We start from the raw sequence: 18051 nt of genomic DNA on the forward strand, positions 1-18051 counted from the left end.
GAATCTCCAAACTGTTTTCCATAGTGGCTGCATCAATTTGCATTCCAACCAACACGGTAAGAGGACTTACTTCACTCCATATCTTCTCCACATTTATTGCCTATAGGCTTTCAAAAATTTTTACTGGTTTCTTCTATACAACATGAGTCAGCCATAAATATAAATATATCCCCACTATCTTGAACTTCCTCCTGCCTCATCCCAACCATCCAGGTCATCACAGACCACTGACAGACCACTATGCTGTGCTCCCTGGGTTATGTAGGCACTCCCCACTAGCTATCCGTTTTACACATGATAGTGTATATATTTTAATTATACTCCCTCGATTTGTCCAACACTATCCTACCCTCACTGTGTCCACAAGTCCATTCTCCACATCAGCATCTCAATTCAAGCCCTGCACATAGCTTCATCGTACCATTTCCTAGATTTAGTATATATTGTTAATATATATTTATTTTTCTCTTTCTTGCTAAGTTAACTCTATCACAGGCTCTAGGTTTATCCACCTCAGTAGAACTGACTCACATTCTTTCCTTTTTATGGCTGAGTATATTTGATTATATATATGCACACAACTTCTTTTCCCACTCATTTAATTTTAAAATTTTGTTTTTAATTAGATAATTACTTTACACTCTTGTGATAGTTTCTGCCATATATCAACACCAATCAGCCATATACATATACATATATGTGTGTGTGTGTGTGTGTGTGTGTGTGTGTCCCCTGCCTCTTGAACCTCCATCCCACCACCCACCCCCATCCCACCCCATATGTTGTCACAGCACCGACTTTGGATTCTCTGAATCATTCAGCAAATTCTCACTAGCTATCTATATTACATATGGTAATACCTATGTTTCAATGCTGCTCTCTCAAGTCATCCACTCCCACGTCATAAACAAAAGTCTGTCCTTTACATCTGCATCCCCTTTGCTGCCCTGCAAATGTATGCATCAGTATCATCTTTTTAGATACCATATGTATGCATTATTATATCACATTTGCTTTTCTCTTTCTGACTTACTTCACTCTGTATCATAGGCTCTAGGTTCATCCACCTTATTAGAACTGACTCAAACATATTCCTTTTAATGGCCAAGTAATATTACATTGTATATATGTACCACAGCTTCTTAATCCATTCATTTGCTGAAGGGCATCTAGGTTGCTCCCACGCTCTAGCTACTGTAAATGCAGCTGTGGTGAATGCTGGGATACATGAGTCTTTTTCAATTGTGGTCTCCTTGGGGTATATGCCTAGGACTGGATTGCTGGGTCATATGTTAGTTTTATTTCTAGTTGTTAAGGAATCTCCATATTATTCTCAACAGTGGCTATATCCATTTACATTCCCACCAACAGGGCAAGAGGATTCTCTTTCCCCTACATCCTTCCCAAACATCTATTGCTTATAGATTCTATGCTGATGGATTTTCTGCCTGGAGTAAGTTACACCTCATTGTAGTCTTGATTTACATTTCTCTAGTAATGAGCAACGTTGAGCATCTTTTCACGTGTTTATTAGCCTTCTGTATGTCTTCTTTGGAGAAATGTCTGTTTAAGTCTCCTGCTCACTGTTTTAATTAGCTATTTTTCTGGTACTGAGTTGCTTGTGAAATTTGGAGATTAATCCTGTCTCGGTTGTTTCATTTACTATTATGTTCTCCCATTTTGAATGTTGTCTTTTCATCTTGCTTATAGTTTCCTTCATTGCTAAAAACGTTTGACTTAATCAGATCAGACTGGTTATTTTTCTTTTTATTTCCATTAATCTAAGAAGTAGGTCATAGAGAATTTCACTGTAATTTATGTCCAAGAGTCTTCCGCCTATGTTTTCCTCTAATAATTTTATAGTTCCCAGTCTTAGGTTTACAATATAATTTGAATTTATTTTTGTGTATGGAAGTGTTATAACTTCATTGTTTCACATAGTTTTCCAATTATCCCAGCAGCACTTATTGAAAGGGCTGTCATTCTGCAGTTGTGTGTTCTTGCACCTTTCATCCAAAATAAGTTACCCATGGATTTATCGGCAGACTCTATGTTGTTCCACTGGTATATATTTCGGTTTTCAAGAAAGTATCATACTTTCTTGATGTCTGTAGCTCAGCAGGATAGTCTGAAGCCAGGAAGGTTGATTACTCCAGTTCTCATATTCTTTCTTAAGATAGCTTTGAATATTTTGGTACTTCTGTGATGGCACATGAATTGTGAGACTTTTGTGGTTGTTCTTGTAGTTGTGTGAAAATACTTTTCGTTTGATAGGGATTGCACTGAATCTACTAACTGCTTTCAGTAATATAGTCATTTTCAGAGTGTTGATTCTTTCACTACGAGAAAGCGGTATCTCTTCATCTGTTGGTGTCGTCTTTCATTTCTTTCTTATGGTTCTCTTTCTAGAGTTCTTATAGCCTCTTATAGTCCTCTGCATTTGGGTATTTTCTTTCTTTATGCAAATGTATTCCTAAGTATTTTACTCTTTTTGTTGCACTGATGAGTGGAATTTTTTCCTTAGCTTCTCCTTTACTGTTAGTCAGTGCAAGGGATTTCTGTGCATTACTTTTGTATTCTGCTGCTTTATTATATTCATTGATTAGTGCTACTAATTTTCTGGTGGCATCATTAAGGTTTGCTACATAAAGAAAAAAATTATCATCTGCAAACAGAAGGTTTTACTTCTTTTACTATCAGGTTCTGTTTCTTTCTCGTTTCTGATTGCTATGGCTAGGACTTCCACAACTACGTTGAATAACAGTGGTGAGAGCTGACTCCCTTGTCTTGTTCCTTATTTTAGAGGAAGTGATTTAATGTTTCACTGTGGAGTATATGTTAGTGGTAAGTCTGTTATATACAGCCTCTAAGTAGCCCTCAGAGTTAACAAAAGAGTCTGAAATGCAGTACTTGGCTGCAATCTCATAAGTGACAAAATGATCTCAGTTTAATTATAAGATAAAATATTCAATATCAAAGTAATGCAAGGCTATCCCCCAACACCACTACTGCCAAAGAAACTGAAGTTTAATGGTTCTATATAGACCTATGAGATATTCTAGGACTAATCCCCCCCCCACCATAAAAAAAGATATCCTTTTCATCATAGGGGATTGGGATGCAAAGTACAAGTCAAGAAAAGCCTGAAGTAAACAGGGATGTTTGGCCTTGGAGTACAAAATGAAGCAGGGCAAAGGCTAATAAAGTTGTATTTTTTTTTTTTAACAAGAGAACACACTGGTCATAGAATCACCCTCTTCAAATCACAACAAAAGAGATGACTCTACACATGTATATCACCACATGGTCAAAACCAAAATCAGATTGCTTACATTATGTGCTGCCTAAGATGGAGAAGCTCTATACAGTTAGCAAAAGAAGACCTGGAACTGATTGTGGTTCTGATCCACCTTATTGGAAAATGAAGGCTTAAATTGAAGAAAGTAGGGAAAACCACTAGGCCATGCAGGTAAGATGCTCAGTTCCTTTTCAACTACACAGTGGAGGTGATCACAGACTTAAGCAATTAGATGTGGTAAACAGAGTGCCAGAGGAACTATGTAAAGAAGTTCATGGCATTGTACAGGAACCAGTGACCCAAAACTATCCCTGAGAAAAAGAGACACAAGAAGGCAAAATGGTTGTCTCAGAATACTTTACAAATACCCAAGGGGAGAAGAGAAATGAATGTCTAGGGAGAAAGGGAAAGATATACCCAACTGAATGCAGAGTTCCAGAGAAAAGCAGGGAGAGATAAGAAAGCCCTCTTAAGTGAACAGTGCAAAGAAATTGGGGAAAACAACAGAATGGGAAAGACTAGAGATCCATTCAAGAAAGTTAGCAATATCAAGGGAACATTCACCAAGGATGGGCATGATAAAGGGCAGAAATGATAAGGACATAAAAGAAGCAGAAGAACTTAAAAAGAACTGGCAAGAATAAAAGGAAGAACTATACAAAAGAATTCTATCCTAATGACGGGGATAACCATGATGGTGTGGTCACTCAGCTATAGTCAGGCATCCTGGAGTGCTAAGTAAAGTGTACCTTAGGAGGCATTACAAAGAACAAAATACAGTGGAGGTGATGGAATTCTAACTGAGCTATCACAAATCCTAAATTATTATGCTGTTAAAATGTTGCATTCAATATGCCATCAAATTTGGAAAACTCAGAAGTAGTCACAGGACTGGAAAATATCAGTTTTCTAATTCCAAAGGAAGGCAGTGCCAAAGAATGTTCGAACTGCAGTGCACTTGTGCTTATTTCACATACTGGTAAGGTTATGCTCAGAATCCTTCAAGCTAGGCTTCAGCAGAACATGAACTGAGAACTTCCAGATATACAAACTGGGTTTAGAAAAAGCAGAGGAATCAGAGATTGAATTGCTGATATTCACTGGTTCATTTAGAAAGCAGGGGAATTTCAGAAAAAAAAAAAAAATCTATTTTTTCTTCATTAACTATGTCAAAGCCCTTGACTGTATCACAACAAAATGTGGAACATTCTTCAAGAGATGGGAAAACCAGACCACCTTACCTGTCTCCTGAGAAATGTGGATGGAGGTCAAGAAGCAACAGTAAGAACCAGACAGGGAACCACAGACTGTTTCAAAATTGGAAAATGATACAGCAAGGCTGTATACTGTCACCTTGCTTATTTAACTTATATGCAGAAAGCATCATTTGAAATATTGCGCAAGATGAAGCACAAGCTGGAATCAAGGTTGCTGGGGAAAATATAAACAACCTAAAATACACGGATTATAGGTTTCTAATGCCAGAAAGCTGAGAGGAACTAAAGAACCTCCTGATGAGGATGAAAGAAGAGACAGAAAAGACTGGCTTAAATTCAACTTTCAGAAAAATAAGACCATGTTACCCAGTCCTATTAGTTCATGGCAAGTAGATGGAGAAAAAGTGGCAACAGTGACCAGTTTTATTTTCTTGGGCTTCAAAATCACTGTGTATGCTGACTGCAGCCATGAAATTAAAAGATGTTTTGTCCTTGGAAGAAAAGTTATGAGAAACCTAGACAGTGTATTAAAAAGTAGAGACATCACTTTAGGTTCAAATGGTCAGAGATACTGTTTTTTCAACAGTCGTGCACTGATGTAAGAGTTGGGCCATAAAGAAGGCTGAGCACCAAAGAATTGATACTTTTGTACTGTGAAGCTGAAGAAGACTCTTGAGAGTCCTCTGGACATCAAGGATCTCAAACCAGTCAATCCTAAAGGAAATAAACCCTAAATATTCATTGGAAGGACTGATGCTAAAACTGAAACTCCAATACTTCGGTCACCTGATGTGAAGAAATGCCGCATATGGAAAGACCCTGGTGCTGGGAAAGATCAAGGCCAGGAAGAGAAGTGGGTGACAGAGGATGAGATGGGTGGATGGTATCTCTGACTCAATGGACAGGAGTTTGTGCAAGCTCTGTGAGATAGTGAAGGACAGGGAATCCTGGTGCGCTGCACTCTCTGGAGCTGCAAAAAATTGAACAAGACTTAGTAACCGAACAACAATAAATGTTGAAGTAGGGTCCCTCTTTGCTCATCTTCTGGAGGATTATTATCAAAACTGGATCTTGAATTTCATGGATAATTCTCTGTATCTACTGAGTTGCTCGTTTGTCTTTGACATTTCAATTTGTTAATACAGTGTAACACATTCTTTGATCTGCATATGTTGAAGAATCCTTGTATCCCTGGAATAAATGCTAATTGATCATAATGACCATGGGTCATCAACAATGACCCTTTTATTATGTTGTTGGATTCTCCTTGCTAGATTTTGTTGAAAATTTTTACACCTATATTTATCAATCATATTGATATAATTTCCTATTTTGTGATCTTTGTCTGGTTTTGATATCAGGGTGATGGTGGCCTTGTAGAAGAAATATGAAAATGTCCTTCTCTCCATAACTGGAAAAGTTTTAGAAAAATAGGTATTAGTTCTTCTCTGAAAATTTGATAGAATTTTCTAATGAAGCCCTCTCGACCTGAGCTTTTGTGCTTCGTAAAATTTTCACTTAGAGATAAATCATCACTTCTCATAAATCTGTTTTTCCTTTTTAAAATTTTTCTTCAGCCATGTACTTTTCTTTGAATCTGTCCATTTCTTCTATATTGTCTATTGTATGGTTATATGATTACTTGTAACAGCTTTCTATGATTATCTGTATTTATACACTGTCAGTTGTGATTTCTACTTTTCTAATTTGAATTTTATTAATTTGAAATCTCTACCACTTTCTCTTGAGGAGTCTGGCTAAAGGATTACCAAACTTGTTCATCTCAAAGAACCAACTTTTACTTTTGTTGATGTTTTCTATCCCGTCCTTCATTTCTTGCTCATTTATCTCTGCTCTCTTTTCTATGATCTCTTTTCTTCTACTGACCTTGGGTTTCCTTGTTTTTTTTTTGTAGCTGCTTCAAGTGTAGTTTGTATTGTTCATTTCACATTTTACTTGTTACCTATACTAAGACTGAATTGCTATAAACTTTCCTCTTAGCACTGTCTTTGCTGTTTCCCATCATAGGTTTAGGTCATCTAATAGAACTAAAGTTAACCAGATAGAAAAATCATAAAAACTAAAATTAAAAATACTTTGGAAGGAATCGATAGCAGAATAACTGAGGTAGAAGAATGGATAAATGAATTGGAATAGTGTGATGAAAATAACCAAAGCAAATCAGAGTAAATTTCCCACCTCTATAAAAACAGGCAACCTCAAATCCTGGTGCTTCTCGTACCTTCTGAGATGGCCACACTCTGTCTAAGGAGTTGTGTTTCCTCCCTGAATAAACCTTATCTATCTTAAAAAAAAAAAAAAAAAGAAAAGAAAAGAAAAAGAATAAAAACAAATGAGGACAATCTCAAACCTGGGACAATATTAAGCATACCAACATTCAAACTGTAGCAATACCAGAAGAAGATGAGAAAAAGAAAATATGTAAGAAAATACTGGAGACAGTTATAGTCAAAAACTTCCCTAATATGGAAAAGGAAATACTCATCAAAGTCCAGGAAGCCCAGACAGTCCCATACAGGATAAACCCAAAGAGAAACATTCCAAGACACATATTAATCAAGCTAGCAAAACTTCAACATAAAAAACAAATATTAAGAGCAGAAAGAGAAAAGGTACAAATAACATAGAAGTGGATCCCCATAAGGATAACAGCTTAGCTTTCAAGTCATAAACTCCGCAGGTCAGAAGGGTAAGACAGGACATACTTAAAGTGATGAAAAAGAAAAATCTACTACCAGGATTACCCTACTCAGCAAGGATTTCATTCAGATTACAAGGAGAAATTAAAGCTTTTCAGACAAGCAAGAGCTGAGAGAATTCAGCACCAGCAAACAAGCTCTTCAACAAATGCTGAAGGATCTTCTCTATCAGGAAACACAAGAGAAAGAACAGACTTGCAAAAATAAACCCACAACCATGAAGAAACTGGCAATAAGTTCCATACACCTCTAATTACTTTAAATGTGAATGGATTAAATGCACCTACCAAAAGACATGACTGGCTGAATGGATAGAAAACAAAACACACATATATATATTCATTCTCCAAGAGAGCCACCTCAGACCAAGGGATACATTCAGTCTGAAAGTGAGGGGCTTTTCTCTATGAAAAAGGTATTCCATGCAAATGGAAATCCAAAGAGAGCAGGAGTAGAAATACTCTCATTAGACAAAACAGAGTTGAAAATAGAAACCATTAAAAGAGATATGGAAGGACACTACATAATGATCAAGGGAGAAGTTTAACAGATGATATAGCAATTATAAACATTTACGCATAGTTCAATTCAGTTCAGTCACTCAGTCATGTCTGACTCTTTGCGAACCCATGGTCTGAAGCACGCCAGGCCTCCCTGTCCATCACCAACTCCTGGAGTTTACTCACACTCATGTCGATTGAGTCGGTGATGCCACCCAACCATCTCATCCTCTGTCATCCTCTTCTCCTCCTGCCCCCAATCTTTCCCAGCATCAGGGTCTTTTCCAATTCATCAGATCTCCACATCAGGTGGCCAAAGTAGTGGAGTTTCAGCTTCAAGCATCAACTCTTTGGCACTCAGCTTCAACTCTCACATCCATACATGCATACACACTACCGGAAAAACCATAGCCTTGACTAGACGGACCTTTGTGGACAAAGTAATGTCTCTGCTTTTTATTATGCACAGCAGAATGCCATTTCATAAAGCAAATGCTAACAACCATAAAAGGGGAAATCAACAGTAACACAATAATTGTGGAATTTCAATATTCCGCTTATACCAACAGACAGTTCTTCCACAGAGAAAATCAATAAGGAAACAAGCTTTAAATGAAACAATAAACCACATAGACTTAATTGCTGTCTATAGGACATTTCTCCAACAGCAAGAGAATACACTTTCTTCTCAACTGCACTTGGAACATTCTCTGGGACAGCTCATACCTTGGGTCACAAACCAACCTCAAGAAATATAAGAAAACTGAAATCATATCAAGTGTCACTTCTGAACACAATGCTACACAGGAAAAATCCTGTTTAAAAAAACCACATAGAAACAAATATTGACTGTTTCTTTTGTAAGGCACAAACTTTTTAGTTTAATGTGTTTCCTTTGATTAAGTTTTGCTTCTGCTGATTGTGCCTTTGGTATCACATTTTTAATGAACCAAGAGAGTGTTTTCCTTTGTTTCCAACTATAAGTTTTATTGTCCCAGTTCTTATAGGCTTATTCAAATCTATAATTAATTTCAAGTTAATTTTCTGAGTACTGTAATGGAGCAGTCAAATTTCATTTTTCTGCATGCGGTTATCAGTTTTGCCAAGGCCATTTACTGGAGACTATTCTTTCTCTGTTGAACATTTTGGTTTCCTTGACAAATATGAATTGGGAGTTTTATTTCAGAGCTGATAATTCTGCTCGGAAATTTTTATTCTGTTTCATTGATCTAGGGTATGTTTTCTATGCCAGTACCACACTGTAAAGATTTCTGTAGCTCTGTGATAGTTTGGAATTGGAAAGTATGATGCCTCTAGCTTTGACCTTCTTTGTTAGTATTCCTATGGCTAGTGTTTCTGTACTTTTAAACAAGTAACGTTTATCTATTTATTTGTGTTTAATAAATTTTAATACATTCTTATTTATTTATTTTTGACTCTGCCAAGTCTCAACTGCTGATCAGGCTTCCTCTAGTTGCAGTGAGCAAGAGCTGACTTTTGCTGAGGTGCTTTGGCTGCTCATCGCCGTTGCGTCTCTCGTTAAGGCTCCTGGGAGTTAGCATGCAGGCTTAGTATCCGTGGTATCAGTGTTGCTCTAGGGCATGCGGTATCATCACAGATCACGGATAGAACCCGTGTCTCCTGCAATAGCAGGCAGATTTCTAAGTACTAAACAATCTGGGAAGTCAAATTTTAGAACTGCTTTTCCTATTTCTATTATAAAAGTCACTGGAAATTTGACAAGGCTTGCAATCCATCAAAAAATGATTTTGGATAGTATGGAAAATTCTATTAATTGTTTTGATTTAAGAATATGGGACATCTATTCTTATCAAGAACAGATATTGCCAACGGGGCTACCATTTATTTATTCATTGCAGGAATTATAGTTGGCATGTAATGTATTTCAAACAATCATTATCAGATTACAGTCGCACTGCAATGTTGCTTTAGTTTCTGCTGCACCTATCTCAAAGCGAATCAATTTTAGATGTACATATATCCCGTCATTTTTTATTTCCTTCACATTTAGGTCACCACAGAGCAGAGTCGAGTCCCCTTGTTCTTTTCCTTTTCTCAAAACTTAATTTGTTTTAAAAATTTAACTGGGGGTTAATTACTACACAATATCGTGATGGTTTCTGCCATGCATCAACATTAATAAGCCGTAAGTATATAGGGGTCCCACCCATCTTCGAGCCACTCCCACATTGCTTCCTACATTGCCCTTCTGGATTGTTCCACATGTTCTTGCTTTCCATGCTCTGCTTTGTGCAGATGAAAACCTGAGAAATGATTTTTCTGCATGAAATATGTAATTGTCTCTATTTCAAAGGTGAGAATATGGGTGCAGATATTCCTACGTGAAATAGGAAATCTGTATTTCATGTATGAAAACCTACTTGTATAATTATCTTCATCATATATGGAATCTTCTCTGTTTCATATATGGGTATCTGTGCACACTTTTTCCTACATAAATGGGGAATTCTATGTATTTCAGATATTTCATCAGAGGATGGCTGCACTCCTGACACGGCTTGAGCATAGGCTTTCCTGGTTGATGTGAGATTGTATACCTTGCCTATATGAAAATCTCAATGAAATTTTACAGACATGAAGTATGTGATTAAGATATGGGGAACTAATATGGTATTGGAATTCTATTTCAAAAATGAAATTTTCGGCACCACGGTTTATTTGTGAAATACTTAATTCTTTGTATTTCTCATACATAGAACAATGACTGTCCTGCATGAAATACGGAGTTCTCTTTATTGCCAGTATCAAAATCTAGGCATTCATTGTCATTCATGAAACTTGGACTTTTATATATTTCACATCTGAAGATCAGAATGAGTATTTTCTAGTGAGAAATAAGCGAAGTCTAAGCATTTGATGTGAACCACTGGTTCCCCAGTCTCTGAAACACCTGTTTGCATCTGTGTCCCTGTGCACTGCACGTGTGTGTGTGTGTGTGTGTGTGTGATTCAGTCACCTGTTTGTACATGTGTGTCTGTGAGTCTGTGTGTGTGAGTGTGTGTCTGGCCTAAGGCAAGTGCTCAGTGTGAAACACCAGACATCCTAGGAGACAGAGTGTGAGCGTGGCATCTGTCCAGGCACTTAAGTGCCCACCTTAGCTGTTGGGAGCTAAGGAGTAACTAATGGTGAGGAGGAGCACGTTGTTCCACTTCAAACACTGGCCCGGGAAGCTCTGTTTCTCTGGGAAGTGCATCCGCGGGTGCACATCCTTAGCCACCCGGGGGCCTACTCTAAGCTGTGGGCCGGGGGAAAGGCCAAGAGCTGAAAGACTGGAGGCCATGGACTCCAGGGTGGTTTGGCTTGGGGCTGCGTTGTGGGGCCTGGACAGCGAGCTGAGGAAAGTGCTCTGCTTCTTCATCAGAGGATGGCTGCACTCCTGACACGGCTCAAGCCTAAGGCACAAGTTGAGGGATGCACTCTGCAGCGGGTGCCCGTCGGTGAGGTCGGCATAAGCCCCGCCCGCTTCCCTGAGCCACCATGATCCCCTGCACCGTCCCCCGGGCCCCAAGCCCCACGCCCTGCCCAGGGCTTGCAGTTTGGATCCCAGGTGCGCCCCTCTGTCCCTGAGGTACCCAGGAACCCTGTCTCACCTGTGTGGATCCCTGAGCACACGGAGTCGCCCGCTGCCCCAGAGGCAATGTCACTCTTGAGGATGGCTGCAGCGTCAGGTTCTGGTTCTTTGCCTTCGCCTCCAACTGGCCTGGCTCTCCCGGTCGCTGGTGACGCACTTCTGCACTGTTGGTCAGGCAAACGGCTTGCGTGGACCAGCGCACTCTGCGGAGGGCCGAGTTTGGCCGCTGGGTCACGGGCGGCCAGAGGGCCCAGAATTCCAAGGGGCGTGTCCCGGTGTCTGGAGGTCAGGGTGTGGAGTTCAGCCCCTTCCGGCCACCATCCTACGCGTGCGTGGGGACGCACAGTTCTGCGCAGGCGTGTCTCCCCTTCTCTGCTCATTGGCTGTCGGCAAGGAAGCTGTTGGTAGTGCCACATAGGCTGCAGTTGGTGGGCAGGCTGTGCCAGCCGCCTGCTGTGCTCTCTCGGCCAGCTTCCTTGCCCCTCGGGGCTAGGGCCAGAGCATCATGGAGAGTGAGACGGGGCCAGGGGAAGGCAGCATCACCCCGGGATCCTGGATCTTAGTTGTGAGCGCGGGTCCTCAGGAGGGAGGGGCTCTGGGGCCTAGCAGCCCGGTGGGGGCGGCAGAGTCCATGCAGGCCCCAGGTGGTGTGCCAGGCGTGGAGGCCACCCTCTACTGGGTGGAGGCAGTGGAGGAAGGTGCTGCCCTGGAGGAGGGAGAGGTATCGGGAATGGGGCAGGATGTGCAGCTGTTGGTGTTAGACGTCATGGAGGAGGTGGAGCTGGTGGTGTACGAGGAGCAGGAGCAGGTGTCCTCGGAGGAGCAGTGCCAGGAACATCCAAGGCCCGGAGCTCCGAGTGACCGGCCTGCACTGGAGGCGCTGGCGGCCCTGCAGCTGGAGATGGAGCCGGTGAATAAGCAAGCCGAAAGGGCGCATGCTCGCCTGAAACATAAGAACTGTCACAGGCGGACGCTCCATCTAGAACACAGAAGCGCCATCATCCGGGGAATCCGTGGTTTCTGGGTCGAGGTTGTATCCCTTGGTGTGGTGCTTGTGATTTTTTTTTTTTTTTTTTTTTTTTTTTTGTTGGGGGGTGGGTAACCTGTGCTATTGCAGGAGCAGTTTACAGATGTGAGAGTTCTGGTACAAAAATTTATTTTTTGAATGATGGGTATAGGTTACCATCCTGCATATCTGTTCCTGATATTAAGTGTGATGTCCTTCCTGTTCTGGCTAGCACAAATCGGTACTTAGAGTTTTCTTGTTGAGGTCCCAGTCAGGATTGTCGTTAGCACCAGGGACTCTTCAGAGAAAAGTCTTCTCTGGAATCCAGGTCTTCTTTGAAAAGCTGTGTGCATTTCGGGGGGAGGTTGGTATGTGTACGTGCTCACACTGGTTGTAGCTAGGAGTGTGTGTTCTCCAGAAGTAAGCTAACTTTCAGGAGGCTGAGATGGAGCTTGGGGCCTTCCTGTTAGGAAGAGAACCTCCTTCTGGTAGTGCATTCCGAAGCACAGCCTTGTCTGGTGTTCAGACAGCCTTCATCAACAGAAATATGATGAGTTAATTAGGAGCAAGTTGAAGTCAGACAGTGCCATTCTACTCTTTGGGCTAGCTTTGTTCTTCCAGCACTTTTACCTCGAGCATCTAGAGGCTCCTTGACCTAAAGAAGTTTATGAACCACCCCCAAATGTCACGTATGATGACCAACCAAGACCGAAACATGCTTCACTTCATGACCAACTTGAAGGTCAGGCAGGGGACACTGATCATTGTGGAGGGGAGGTCACTGGGGAGCGGAGAGGATGTGGTTTATCCCTGAAGACAGGAAAGGGCAGCTCTTCTGTAAAGAGGTTTCACACCCACCCCGCCCCCACCCCCCACACTTTGTCCTGGCAGGTGGAGGAACTCCGGCATCCCACTCATCACTGCACGATCACATTGTCCTTTCGGAGGAATAGGTATCTCCAAAATGAAGAGGTTGTTAAGGAGTATCTCGTTAATGTCACTGGTAAGAAGCAGCTCCCTGGATTTGGGGGGTGGGGGCAGAAAAGTGGAGGTTGAATTGGAAAGTGATTTAGGTCTTTCTCCCATACTCCTTTTCCTGCAGGATACCGAGCATCCCATTCCACTCCAATTCAGTGGCACCAGGGCTTTGAACTTAAGGCATACAGACGCAGGCACCACGACAGCAGCGTTAACTTCTTTAACTGGCTCTCTGACCACAACTTCACAGGAACTGACCGGATTGCTGAGGTAGGGTCCCACGTGGGCAGTGGAACAGAATTGGTGATTTATGTCGAAGTTCTTGGCGGTGCACGGGAGGGCTCAGGACCTGGCCGGCCCTGTGCTGAGCTTGCTTATTTCCCTGGCAGATCATCATAACAGAGCTGTGGCCCAATCCTTTGCAGTACTATGTGAGGAGGAAGGCTCCACCACGAGAGGAACTGGGAGGACGAGAGGTGAGGAGCCCAGGGGAGATTTTGAGAAACTTAAGGATGGAGTGTCCCCTTTTACCTAAACTAGAATACCTAAGAAGCTGCTTCACGTGCAGATCAATGGCCACCATAAGGCTCTTGGACGGGAGAGTACTGAAGAGTGGTCTGGATCGAGTGGAATGGATCGAGAGGGAGACACAAGTAAACCTGAAATAATTCCGGTGGATAAATAAAGAGCATCAACTAACTGTATGTGTCTGCCTATTGTTTGGGCAGGTCCTTAGGACAAACACTTAAGCTCCATGTGGGATTCTCCATTTACCGCGTGGGAATTTCCAGTCCGTGGAGAGCCCTGGAGGGGGTTAAGTCCTATTTTGGGGTTGTGTCAGGGGACACAGTTCTTCCTGTGGGGTGGGGGTTTGGGAGGGTGGAGACAGAAGATGAGGGGCCATTAACTGTGGGTCTGGCAGTTTGACAAGGGATATGTAGATGTTCATGGAAAGGGTCTGGTGAACAAGGGCCAGAGATCGAAACCGTGGAACGGAGTTTTGTTGGAAAGTGGTGCCCCAGGTATCTTCTCTGTTGCATATTATCAGACGTTTTAAGAGTGCAGAACAAGGAAAGAGACTTAGCATTCAACTCACTGTGAACCAGGTCGCCTCCTTGTGTATATGAGTGCACGGTCAGCTTTGCTGAGAGTCACCTTCCCAGAGCTAGGGTTCCAGGTAACATCTTAGCGGGTGGGGGTCCTAGGTATGTACCTGACTAATTATTAGGAGAATGCAAATCACAACTGCCACTAGGTGTCAACCTCACACCAATCAGAATGGCCATGATCAAAAAGCCTCAAACCATAAATGCTGGAAACAGTGTGCAGAAAAGGGAACTCTCCTGCACTGTTGCTGGGAATGTAAATTGGTACAGCCACTAAGGAGAACTATATGGATGTTCCTTAAAAACTAAAAATACAGCTACCATGCGACTCAGCAATCCTACTGCTAGGCATGTATCTGGCGAAAACCATAATTCAAAGCAATACCTGCACCCCAGTGTTCACCGTTGCACTATTTACAATCGACAGGACAGAGAGGAAACCTAAAATGTCCATAGACAGAGGAATGGGTACAGAATATGTACATATAGACAGCGGAGTACTGTCACTCATTAAAAGGCATGAAACAGAGTGATTTGCAGAGATGTGGGTGAACCTGCTGCTGCTGCAGCTGCTGCTTCTGCTGCTACGTGACTTCAGTCGTGTCAGACTCTGTGTGACCGCATAGACAGCAGCCCACCAGGCATCCACGGCCCTGGGATTCTCCAGGCAAGAACACGAGTGGGTTGCCGTTTCCTTCTCCAGTGCGTGAAAGTGAAAAGGGAAAGTGAAGTCGCTCAGTCATGTCCGACGCTTGGAGACCCCATGGGTTGCAGCCTACCAGGCTCCTGCATCCATGGGATTTTCCAGGCGAGAGTACTGGAGTGGGTTGCCATTGCCTTCTCCGTGGGTGAACCTAGATACTGTCAAACAGAGTGAAGTGAGACAGAAAGAGAAAACAGACTGTCCAACATGGCTTATATATGGAATGCAAAATGATGGCAGAGATGAACTGACTGGGAAAGCAGAAACGGAGTCACAGCTGTAGCAAACAAACTTATGGCTACCGATGGAGGGGATGGGGGGCGGGGGGGGCGGGCGGTGGGGAGACTCAAACTGGGAGACTGGGATTGACATATGTACATAGTACACATATACACTACTATGTATACAACAGATAACTCAGGAGAACCTACAGTTCAGCACAGGGAACCCTAATCAATGCTCTGTGGTGACCTAAATGGGCACATACCTGCTGAGCCCTTCCACATCACAGGAGGGACAGGACGGGACGGGAGACCAAGCCAGGTCTCAGATCTGGCCCAGTCACTGCCAAGACACTGCTGTGCTGTGCACTTTGCTCCAACTGAACAAGAAAATAGGACAAAGAGCACCCTTGTATCTGATGCCTGAGATTCGTTCCTGCAATTGTAACTTAGCAACCACAACTCTCTCTGTGCCCCCGGTATCAAACAAGGATAAAAGTGCCCCTTTGTAGGGTGTGTTCAAAGATTAAATGGAAACAAACAAACAAACAAAAACAAAACAGAAACAAAGGAAGAGACTGTGGTTCAATATCTGCTGAGGAGTTCACAAATACTTGTTTTCTTAATTTCACAAAAGAATTAATTCTCATGAACATGTAATCACAAAGTTGCTACCAATCCCCCAAAAGAGTAACTTCCAATTCACCCCCAAAATAGGCGGAAAATGAAGGAAGTATCTGATGAAATATTGATTCTCTCCCTTGTTGCAGAGACCACAGGTGGAGGCTGCCAGCAAAAAACAACAACAACAACAACAACAACAACAACAAAACACTTTGGGCTTTATGGTCAGTCATACTGCAGGGAACTCCCTACTCAGGTCCATTTAAAATAGTCAAAGAAAATTGTTCTGTGAGAACACTTTAGAAAGTGGATGAAGGTCAGCACTTTACTAATGTCATAGTTACATATATTCCCAACCACAATAAGACTGATATGAACATAAAACTGAGATGTTACTTCCAAGCGTCACCACACCAGTATGAGAGTCTCCTCTGGTCCAGTAAGAGCCAGCATTACCAAAGGGAAAAAAACGTCCATTGTAGTTCCAATCTGAGTAACCTTTAAGCTCAGAGATGCTCTTGGACCTAGAGTTCCATCTAGCTTCCAAACTTTCCATGCCTAGCGAGGCTAGGCGATTCCTGACTACCAAATCCAAGTTTGGGACCTACGTTATAGTACACCGTAACAGCATAGATCACCAGTCCCTTGAAAGTCTTGAAAGATTCCACAGATTGGGTTAGTACTTCTGATATCCAAGGAGTTATGAAATGGTCAGGGAGACCAAAAAGTTTGACCGAGAGAAGAGAGTTTGGTCCTCACGCTTTGCCCATTTCTGGTCGATCCCCGAAGGAAACACTGGGTGCCTCTTGGCATTGGCAGGTCGGTATAAGCCCCCAATAGGTTTCTGCCATAAGCCGTACGAGGCCGACGCGAAACCGCATAGCAGGGCTCCTCACCTGCTTTGCTCAGAGTGTTTCATTCACTCAGGCAAGCACGCCATCGAGTTAGTAAAGTACAGCAGAAAATGTGTTCTCTAGGAGAACAAGTAAGTAGAGCTCCAAGCATCCTTACCTTGTCCTGAAGAATCCCGGACAAGCCCCCAAGATGAAAGGTTGCTGCTGAACCACGAAAAGATTCCGGGACTCTTGGCCCTGGAGGAAAAGAATTCAATCTGGGGCCAGAGACGAGGCTTGATGGCTCAGCACTTTTGTGTAATAAAGTTTTGGTAAACTATAAAGGAGATAGAGAAAGCTTCTGACATAAGCATCTGAAGGGGGCAGAAAGAGCACCGTCTTGCTAGTGTTTAGCTATGGAGTTATGTACTCTCTAATTAGTTATTACAGTGAATCAAAAGAATGTCTGGAAGTTGTAAAGACCTCACTAGACCTACTCCCATAATTTACACCTTAAGATAACAGGATTAGCCGGAAGGTTTTTTCCAGAGACTGTCCTCAAGCAGGATACATTATTGTTACATAATCCTAGGAATGTAGAGGCACCAAACAAACGTGTCCTTTCTTCCTCCTTGAGGATTCCAGACCCCTCTCTCCTTGGGGACCCCTAGATTTCTTATCAACCTGCCTAGGAAATGACTCTCTCAATAGCTCAGTAGTAACCTGCCAAATGTTCTCTCAGCCTCTTATGTCCAAGTCAGCCCAGGATGTCAAGTAGATAATATTGTTGGGATAAATGATAGCGATATTTAAGGATTTTTCCTCCTAGGCTCAAAAGAGAAGCCAAGTGAGGAGCGTTATTCACTGTTTCCCTCCAGTGCCTGATCTCACGAGGGTGTGGTGGTGTCTTCAAGATCGAAGCAAGGCCGAGTTGGACCTGATGGAGCTAAGTGAGTCTGTCCAGCAGCAGTCTGCTTCTGTCCCTCTCCTCTCCCCCAAGCGGCAGATTCACAGCAGATAACTCTTGACAGCTAAATATCGACAAGATGGTAGAGAACTGCAAAGCAAAATGAGGTCTGTGTCTTGGTTTGCTTATATCATTATCACCATCATTACTGTCTTTAAGGGTACCACCTGGATGAAATGAAAGCCCAATCCCGGCTGCTTTTTTAGCAGCAGGTTTAACTTTGGCGTGTTGGTTCAACAACAACAACAAAATTAATAATAATTTC

At 42.3% G+C, this 18051-nt stretch overlaps 1 protein-coding gene across 1 annotated transcript; it reads left to right on the plus strand.

Moving 5' to 3' along the window:
- Positions 1-11853: 11853 nt before the first annotated feature.
- LOC133053522 (testis-specific Y-encoded protein 3-like) lies at positions 11854-17840 on the plus strand. The gene is made up of 6 exons (XM_061138100.1): positions 11854-12381; positions 13019-13096; positions 13246-13357; positions 13457-13602; positions 13722-13808; positions 17649-17840. Exons 1-6 carry the CDS (start codon positions 11854-11856, stop codon positions 17838-17840), a joined length of 1143 nt encoding a protein of 380 aa, XP_060994083.1.
- The last annotated feature ends 211 nt before the right edge of the window (positions 17841-18051 follow it).

This window comes from Dama dama, chromosome Y (assembly GCF_033118175.1).
Source record: "Dama dama isolate Ldn47 chromosome Y, ASM3311817v1, whole genome shotgun sequence".
NCBI classification, from domain to species: domain Eukaryota; kingdom Metazoa; phylum Chordata; class Mammalia; order Artiodactyla; family Cervidae; genus Dama; species Dama dama.

What these genes read in the sequence shown, in the direction of transcription:
- LOC133053522 (XM_061138100.1), top strand. Translation starts at nt 11,854, where the DNA reads ATGGAGAGTGAGACGGGGCCAGGGGAAGGCAGCATCACCCCGGGATCC. An exon ending in GTGGTTTCTGGGTCGAGGTT is followed by an intron (nt 12,382 to 13,018) that starts GTATCCCTTGGT and finishes GACCTAAAGAAG; the next exon opens with TTTATGAACCACCCCCAAAT. An exon ending in GAACTGACCGGATTGCTGAG is followed by an intron (nt 13,603 to 13,721) that starts GTAGGGTCCCAC and finishes TTTCCCTGGCAG; the next exon opens with ATCATCATAACAGAGCTGTG.